Genomic DNA, 10000 nt, shown 5'->3' on the forward strand with positions numbered 1-10000 from the left:
AAAATAGCCGTTCCATAAAATCTCATTGCTCAGGAAGCCCCTTTGAAATTAAAATATGGAATAAAACTGAGCATGAGCTAAAGCAACAGTGTCTGATCTTTATTTATTTAGAAAAGTACATCATTCCTAATCCTGTAAGGATAAAATCTATAAGCTAGTAAACAACATGTATATTTCCAATTCAACAGCATGCTTTTACAAAAGTAAAATAGAAACCTCATTTTTATAAGTAGTCCAGAAGGCAGTTTAAAACCCTGACAGGATGAGCAGCACTCACATTGCATGCTAAAACATAAGGTCTAGTGTCCTAAAATTGCTAAGTTTCCTTTGAGAATACTCTGCAAATCCTGGATACCTCCACAGAGGAAAGAATAGTTTGTGATTTAGGAGGGAGTTACAGTTCAGAGAAATTATGTTTGGAAACCACAGAGGTTTAGTTTAACACTGCCTTTCTTTGCAATTATTTTTTGTGGGGTCTAGGAACGTGTTCCAGACAGCCCTTCTCCTGCTCCTTCTCTTGAAGAGGGCCGAAGACCTGGCAGCCATCCATCCTCTCATCGAAGCAGCAGTGTGTCCAGCTCTCCTGCGCGGACCGAGAGCTCTTCAGACAGAATCCGTAGGTTACATTCTTCTCCTTGTCACCACTTTAAATTTGATTAGGTACAGCTGGTTTTTCTAATCAAAATGCCCTCGTCTTAAATAGATCTCATATGTATCATGTTCGGAAGTTCAGCTGCAATAACCATCTCCCAGCATTATGTTCCCCAGTTTACAATATCATAATATCTGATGCTACATTAATGGGTACTGATATAAACTGCCATCATGTCATATTAAACATAAAGATATGAGCTATGAAATACAGAATTACAGCCGGGAAGCAATTTGCTAGATTAGTTTTAGAACTGAACATATAGTGTAAACATTTTTTAAAGAAATTGAGTTTTATTTAATCTGATTACTCTGGTTTGATTTCTAAATTGAATCTGACTTCATAAGCAACATTTTACATGGTAGAATTGCTTGGTGAAGAGAAGAATTAGGTTAAATCAATTAAAAAATGTGCATACTTTATACATTTTTTAAATATAAAAATTTGTAATGGTGAGAAATACGATACAGAGAATATTATCACCTCATAGCTCACAAGGAGTGGAGTGAAATTAAACCATGGTGTCTCAGAGTGATACCGTTTTTATTAGGGCTCCATGTACAGGATGTAAATTACATGGCAAAGACCCTGAATTCTGTGATATTCCAGTGCAACAGTCTGGAAATTATGTTTTTAAACAATATTATTTTATGGATTTTTTACTTAAATTCGTAATGCACTTGTCCATTCCTTTTATTATTAATCTGTTCTAGGTTTTTGTGCTTTTAAGGCATGCAGATAGAAGACCATGAAATAGTTATATGAAAGACATAGTCATGTTGATTAGATTCAGCTCGTGTCTTTTAGACTGCTTCCTTTCAGGCTCTCTGCAGACTCAGGAAGCTGACTCTTTATTGACCTTCAGGTGAAAGATCTTTCATTACTGTGTGATGAAAAAAGACTTATGAAATAAAATAAACAAGACCTGACCATGACAAGCTCAGAATTCTGTTTTCTTATCTCTTGGACGATTCAGCGTGCAGATTACACTGGCATCCTGTGTACTGTGACCTATCTGTTTCACCAGTTTCTTATGAGTTCCTAAGTAAAGTTCTGGAAAAAAACCTCACACCTCTGAGTTTTTAATTTTTTTTTAATCAATTGAATAGTATATTTTTTACAACCATTGAAGATCTTTTCCATTGTTATCTAAAGAAAAAGTAAATTAAATTGAGAGATAATTACTGTTTTTGCTAAGGAATTACACTTAAAAAAAAAAAAAAAAGAAATGGTACTATTCAGCTTACACTGCTTACTTACCAGCAGAGAGGATTGGGACCTTTGGACGTTGTTTCTTCCAATGTGAACATGACAGTGTTCCTTAAATACTGGATCACTTCAGTAACTTACTTATTTATAAAATAACTCTTTCCTCTCATCTCATTTTTTAACATCATACTTGATTCTTAAGTACATTTGCTTTTGTGGTGCCAGCAAGAGTAAGATCACTACAGAAATATAGGTTACATATGAAAAAATGTGTTATTGGAAATGACCTAAGTCTCTTGAAAATACAATTTTTCAGGATAAAAGCATAGGAATATAAACTCCTTATATGGGTTTCTGAGGTGTGTTTGAGACTCATGAAGGTCGATTTGAAAACTGTTAGAAAGAGCTTTTAAACCTATCTGCAAATAAGCAATTCTGCTACCGCAAAGTCTATTTTGAAAAACAGTGTTTATCACCTGGAAGGCCACAATGTTTTATTTAAAGAAGTTAGGGACTGCATATTGGGAACACTAATAGACAAGATCTCTTTTACAATTAACAAAAAAAAAAATAAAAAAAAATCAGTAAGAATCTCATACAGAACCTTCTATTCTTTTCTGGTTTGCTTATTTTGCATTACAGTTCTTGTTAAATAAACAATAAGATGTTTTCAAATATCCAACTTTGTCCAAAGACACTGAACTCTTCTTTTTAAAATGAGTTATTTTAAGCTAGAAGTAACAGGAATAAATTCTCCCACTGTGTGAACACTGATAGCTCTAATTAAGTAACATTGTGATTGTTAGAATTCTTGTATAATTAAGAGGAAAACTATATAAAATAAGTACAAAAGTGTATTGTTACTATGCAGGCTGATTTTCTTTCTACCTGCACTTGTGTCTAGCAGCTGTCCATCAGAACGGGCTATCTATGAACCAAATGCTGATGGGTTTGTCACCTAATGTCCTGCCTGGACCTAAGGAGGGTGATCTGGCTGGTCATGATGTGGGACATGAGACAAAAAGAATACACATTGAGAAAGGTAATATGAATGTTATGATTCTGTTGTTTTAGTGTAAAACAAGTATTGTCTCAACAGCTAAATAGTATTATTAGAATTGTGATTTTTATTTTTGTAATTGGGATTTTTTATTTTTCTTTTTTATTGTTTCACAAATTAAATTACAACAGGATTGTAGCTTTCTTGATTCTTCTACTTTGTGGTCCTTGAGATTAATGAACAATATTTATATGAGGGAGGAATTTCATAAATATTACAAAGAAGGATAAGTGAAAAACAGTTTTACATTACTGTTGTGTCGCTAACCCTTCTACAACACTGTTTAGGAATTAAGTTTCTGTCTCCATCCAGTTGACTTCAATGACCTACTTCGGAAAGGGACTGAGCACTGTGAAAATTAGTCCATGTGTGCAAAAAGGAAAAAGGCTAATACCAAGCCATTAAATTAGGGAATTGCATAAAATGAGGCCGGTACACATTATATAATGGGATTTAAATTTAATTGAGTATATGACCAAAGTGTTTGATCTAGGTGAATAGTCCACATGCACTTATGCTGATTATGACACCATTTCATCTCTGTTAGTATTCAAAGTTAAGTTCCTGTTCAGAGTTGTTACAGGGGGTTTTGGAGGAGTGATGGTAGAATTTTAAAAGGTGCATTTCATGTTACATTTACTTAATATATGTGAACATATGTGAATATTAAGTATTATAGACCAGAAACATTTTTGTTTAAAGAGAGGCTAGAACTGTGACATATCCTTGGAAAAAATATTCTTTGGACTTATCAGAAAAATCAGTTCTTTGAGCACAATGAGAGGAAAAATAAAAGGTATAATAGCCAGACTTTGAAAAAAAGCCAGAAAAACTGGTGCAGTAATGAAGGTTTTGGAATAAGACATTTTGTGCCATATTTTAATAGCTATAAGATGATAATTCTCTGTCTTGTGTTTGAACACTGAGATATGAAAAAGAATTAAAATCTGGACAATTCTATTCTGGACAGGTGGCATTTTTAATAGGATTACCAGAAAAATTAATGGAAACAACATTTCTTTTATATAAACCATTTAGTTTGGTTCATTGCACACACAACCTGTTTTAGCTTATACTGTGCCCTCACTCAGCCCCTGCAAATTGTATCCCTGCTGTGAAGTATGATGTGATCAAATAGGTTTGTTTTGAATTTCCATAAGTGATTTTATTTCAGCCTTTGACGTTACTCGCTTAAGTGTAATCAGACTGGTGCATCCTGCAAAAAGAAGTACATAGTAAGAATTGCTACTATTTTTGCATGTCATCTGGATTTTTTAAAGGCTTTTTTATAATGGTACCCCAAATTTATTCTCCAATCTGTTGCCAGTTCACGGGGTTTTGGTTTTTTTTTTGCAAGGTCTGTTCTCAGTAAAACTGCTTAGAATTCTCTTTTTTTCCTCAGTCCTTGTTTAGGTCAAACTTTCTAATTTTTGTTCTTTTTTCCTCCCTCTGTTCCAGCCTACTGAATTAATGGTAAATATTCATGGGCTATCTAGATTGATCGGGTATACTAAATTAAAAATCGGTTTCTGTCATGACTACATTTATCATGTCTCTCATACCAATCTTGTAACTTTAATACTAATCTAATCTGTATTAAAACAAGTTGTTTAACTTACATATATTTGTGAGGATAGTAGTTATCTACTTCTGTCACTGTGAGCTTGCAATCAGATTTCCAAACTGTTGCTCACCACTGCACCAGAATGCAATCATATTTAAAAATGCAAACTAACATATGTAGGTGGTGGTACTCTTGTTGTTGAAACCCCATCACCTTCATCATCTGATTCAAATGAAAGAGAGGAAAACAGAAGTTCTGAGTAAGTATCCTGAAGCATTTAAACATTATTGTGTTTTCTTCTAAGCCACTTTTTTTTGGCAGAAATCTATCAACTCAAATTAAAATGGCTTGCAATTGAACCTGGGAGAACCTGGGAAATCCTGCCTGGTAAAGAAGGCTCTGTCTTTTCTCTTCTTTTTCATTTAAAAAACAAAAAGGCCCAAAATCTCTGAAATGATCTGAGCTGTGGGAAAAATTCTTTACAGTAAACAAAGAATTTAAAGGAGGAAAGTTATAACAGAGACAACTGATCAACATACCAGATTTTGAAAAGACAGCGTATGTCAGAGAGGTGAATCATTTGTCTAACCTGATCTATGAGTTGGATACAGGAGAGGAAATATAATTTATCTGTTATAAACATAAAACAAAGGAGCTAATTCACCTAGTCCACACAACATAGTGTAATATATTTAGAAACAGTCCTTTGCCACTTGCAAACTGAATACCAGTTTGAGGGTATTCAGTCTTTCGAAGATCATATGCATTGCTATTCAAAATTCAACCAGAATTATCATTGTTGACAAAATGAGTTTATTTTACTGGGGTGGTTTAAAGTACCAGTAAGTCTCTTGTTTGATTTTTTTTTATTATTATTATTATTTATTTTATTTTATTTTATTTGCCCTTAAACTGTGTTCAAAATCTGTTCTCAGGTTTTGGTGTGTGCAGCCTTGAGTGACCTCAGCTTCCATTGGAATCAGGTTGTCACTGTCCCACCAAAAATCAAATTATGTTCTGTGGATTTGATTTGCTGCCTATTAAGGGAAAGTTTGCACCGAGCTCTTGGTCAGTATTTATTGCAGGGAAACAAGAAGAGTTTCTGTTCTCAGACCATGTGTAAATCGTGGGTGTTAGGAGCATTTTCCAGCAGCTGGCTCCAGATGTTTAACTTGGCCACATCCTAGCTTCATGTTGGGGCAAAACCCAGTGTACACATCTGAAGTTCCACCCACTCCCTGTGGTCCATGAGAAGAAAACTCAGTTTGGTAAGAGTTAGGTTGTGGCCCAGCGAGGTTCCTACTCTGGACTAGAGGGGACTGCAGGAGACACTGCAGAGCACTATAGCCCATCGTTCATACGTAACTCCAGATGTTGTTATCTGTATAACTGGAGAAGTCAATTACCCTAGGTTTCCAGGATTTTTTTCCTTGTTAGAGGATAGCAGATTTTCCAAATTTATTGAAGGCAGGCTGTAGAATTGCAAATGTTCCTGGGAAGAAGGAGGCAAGTTCAAGTACACCATGCTAGTTCACGTACTTGACAGCCATCATCAAAACCAAGTATCTTAATTTTGTAACCTGTAATTATGGACTATTTGATGATGCACATTTGCTCGGATTTCACAAGAAGGGCTGATGTGAAGTATAGGAATCATATCAGAAAAGATCCATTCAGTTTTTACAGTAAAATTAATGCTATGAATCTTTTCAGGTAAAGTTTCTATGACTCAAAAAGTTTGGTCTAGATTTTGTCACTTATCCTACTCAGCTGTTATCTGAGGTCTTACAGATCTCACAGTCTGAAATTGCGAGAAGTGTATTTTTGATGTTTTCTATGAGTCTGAATACTCGTTCAGGTCTTCAGAGGTGTCGTGTAAAAGCATCTAAAAACATTTGTGTTCCTAAAAATAACATAGGAAGGAGGAACTTACAGAGAACCTAAGGACTAGACTGCTGAATCCCAATCCTCTCCTTGCTCATTGATCTGAAGTGTTCAAAATAATCAATGGCTTGAAAGTTAAGCATCCTTGTAGGCAGAAGAGAGAATTTAACTTGCAACATATTTCCTAGGCAATATCCCTAATCACTGTGCTTTGTGTAAAAGAGGGAAGTATATTTTACCATTGTCTGCCGTTAGGACTCAGACTCTGGGGTCTGCAAGGTGGAATTTATAGCTCAGTCCTATTCCCAGAGTTCCTCTATTTGCTAGCTCCAGATAGCTGCATATTATTTAATGTTGACTTTAGACAGACTATAGTTCTACTTTTTAGCTTCCTTAGCTTCCAGTTTCAAGTACGTTACTTGGGTAACGTTAAGGGATGTTGGAGGCAGTGGCTGCTCATAACACCCCCCCTACCTGCTGCCTGCCTAGCAATACCTACCCTATGCAATATATAGCAATGTAGGAACCAGCTCACTTCAGCCCAAGATTCCATTCTAGGGGACAAACACCTAAGAGTTAGTTGCTTTAACACCAAATTTAGATACCTAAATGTTTTATTGGATCTGGCCCTAGGGCATCAGATTAGAATTTTCTGTCTGCATCAATTTATATTTTTTTAGATTGACACCAACAGCAAATGAAGCCTGAATGTCATGCTTACATTTTAAATTGAATATGTTATTTGAGGTGTTATGGGAAGGACACTCTCTTGTTGAAAATGTGCATGCTGTTTTCTGTAATCTGTAACAAAATATAAAATATTCACCATATTCACAAAAGAAACTAAACTATTTCTTTCAGGAAAGCCTTTACCTTTAATGTTAATGGAAATTTCTTAAGTAATTTTCAGATAATCAACAGTAACTGATTCTAGCCTACTCTGATAGCAGCAATTAAGGTATAACTTTATCCAATCCACATATTAAAAAGCCCCAGTCTTTCTGTGTTTATTTTATGTCCCTCTGTACTAAAGTGAGCAATCTTAGACCTCTGGCTAATATCTTATAAAATAGAATATTAAAATTCCAAAATATCCTTAATGCAAAATGGAAAGTTATTTAAATATTCAAGAGTTATAGTTAGAATTGTATTTTCCTGTTAACAGTCATGCATCAAAAAGGAAATGAATGATAATTATATCATCCTATATAGTTACATATTAATTCTGCTTTATCAGCAGTAAATTATTTTATTATATATATAGTGTAAATATATATCAGGCATGTTTATTCTCCTCAATAAATATGGAAACATATATGAGTATGTTTTTATAAATAGGAAATACTCAAAGGAAGTTTCTGCATCAGCGAAGAGTCTCTTCTACCTGAGCTGTCCTCTAGCAAAGACCACAGACAAATCATCAGACCTTTGCTTAAATTCTGGTTTTAGTCTGTGTTACGATTTTAGTTAGTTCTTTGTGAAAGCCTTTTTTAAAATAAAGTTGTTATTAGTTGACCTACAAAGGAATTTTCATTCACAGTTCTGCTGTTCAGCTGCTTGTGTAAACACACTTTATCTGTTCATTTTCATTTTTGTATACATATGTACACACTGAGATACTTACATAATATGTTTATTTTACTGAATATTGCATTTTAATGTAACAAGAAGAATATAAACAGACCTTGACGGGTATCTATACGTAAATATATTCACAGTTAACACATTTCAGGTCTACATTCTTACTTCTTAAATGTTACCTATTAAATCTTAATATATTTGTTTCTAATTCCTTAGGATACCGAGTTCAGGCTATGTATTTATATATCATCTAGCACATTCTGAAATTGATCTTGGTTTGAGCTTTAAATGCTGCTGAAACCCTAAACAGATAGTAGTCAAATTTGTAACCTATGACAAATAATATAAAGATCCACTAAATGAAAGGTTCGAGAAAGCTGGTGTCACCAAAATAACCTTTAGACACTCTGGTTGTTGGTGTATCTTTTCACTCAGCCCAAGAGGCTCAAGAGTGCTTAAAGTACATTAAAAGCTATTACAGTTAATGGACCACAAAAGTGAAAAATGAAATTGCAAGTTTTTTCTTAATGGGTTGTTATTTACCAAGAAGCCAGAAAACATCTATATTTGTTGCATAGAAAACACAGAAGCCTTTCATGTTATTGAATAAGATATGAATAGCATGTGGATGCAGGAAGCGAAATATTGGATAAGAGTATTTCTAGACACTGTCACTAAGCCATTCTCAAGCGAGGCACTTCTTTGGGGTTGTTTGCTGCTACTGACCTTTGTTCTTACAGAATCACAGACTGGTTAGGGTTGGAAGGGACCTGAAAGATCATCTAGTTCCAACCCCCCTGCCATCAGCAGGGACACCTTCCACTAGACCAGGTTGCTCAAAGCCTCACCCAGCCTGGCCTTAAACACTTCCAGGGAGGAGACATCCACAGCTTCCTTGGGCAACCTGTTCCCGTGCCTGACCACCCTCACAGTGAAGAACTTCTTCCTAATATCTAATCTAAACCTCCCCTCTTTCGGTTTAAAGCCATTTCCCCTTGTTCTATCACTACCTGCCTTTGTGAAAAAAACCCTCCCCAGCCTTCCTGTAGGCCCCCTTCAGGTACTCGAAGGCCACTGTAAGGTCTTCCCAGGGCCTTTTCTTCTCCAGGCTTAACACACCCAGCTCTCAGCCTGTCTTCATAGGAGAGGTGCTTCAGCCCTGTGATCATCCTGGTTGGTGATCCTCCTCTGGACTTGCTCCAATCGGTCAGCATCCTTATGTTGGGGGCCCCAGAGCTGGAGACAGTACTCCAGATGGCGTCTCACGAGAGCAGGGTAAAGGGGCAGAATCAGCTCCCTTGACCTGCTGGCCACGCTTCTCTTGATGCAGCCCAGGATATGGTTGGCCTTCTGGGCTGCAAGCATCCATTGCCAGCTCCTGTTGAGCTTCTTATCCACCAGCACCCCCAAGTCCTTCTCCCCAAGGGCTGCTCTCAATCCATTCCCTGCCCAGTCTGTATTTGTGCTTGGGATTGGCCTGACCCATGTCCAGAACTTTTTACTTGGCTTTGTTGAACTTTATGAGGTTCACACAGACCCACTTCTCAAGCCTGTCAAGGGCTCTTCTATAGTACTACCCCCTTCTAGGATAGTAGTAGTTTTGACACAATTTATGAGAGATTTGCTGTACAGTTTTCACTTGATGAATACCTGCACATCTGTTCCAAAACATCCCAGGTGAACTGGACTCATTGCAGTCCTAAGCTTTATTTGTACCACTTTATCTTATGGTTATTGTTACAGAAAGAAAGCTTACAGCAAAATTTTAAGACTGTCTTCCACTTGAAACAACTTGAAGGAACTATTTAGAAAGTGCTAATAACCTGCCATGCAATTAGTTTTAAGTTTTCTCTAAGCTGATCAAATGCAAAATACAAAAAAAATCCATTTTTAAGAGCCTTAACTGAGAATTGCAACCTCAACATAGATAGTATTTTCTTACAAATAGCATGAGTAATTTGTACATAGTTACTAACTTTTGTTTTCTCTTTAAAAAAAAAAAAATCATGCAACTTTTTTTTTTTATTTTTTTTTACTATCTCCACATAAT

At 35.8% G+C, this 10000-nt stretch overlaps 1 protein-coding gene across 1 annotated transcript in view; it reads left to right on the plus strand.

Annotated features, from left to right (window-relative positions):
• DACH1 (dachshund family transcription factor 1) overlaps window positions 1-10000 on the plus strand; it is a gene marked incomplete at its 5' end in the record, with an annotated part of 91929 nt that overhangs the window by 13508 nt on the left and 68421 nt on the right. The window contains 2 exons of the mRNA XM_010174809.1: window positions 481-616; window positions 2769-2903. Of these exons, the coding sequence (XP_010173111.1) occupies window positions 481-616; window positions 2769-2903 (271 nt within the window). The remainder of the gene's footprint in view (window positions 1-480; window positions 617-2768; window positions 2904-10000) is intronic.

The sequence above is a fragment of the Antrostomus carolinensis genome, unplaced genomic scaffold (genome assembly GCF_000700745.2).
Source record: "Antrostomus carolinensis isolate BGI_N321 unplaced genomic scaffold, ASM70074v2 scaffold6699, whole genome shotgun sequence".
In the NCBI taxonomy this organism is placed as follows: Eukaryota; Metazoa; Chordata; class Aves; order Caprimulgiformes; family Caprimulgidae; genus Antrostomus; species Antrostomus carolinensis.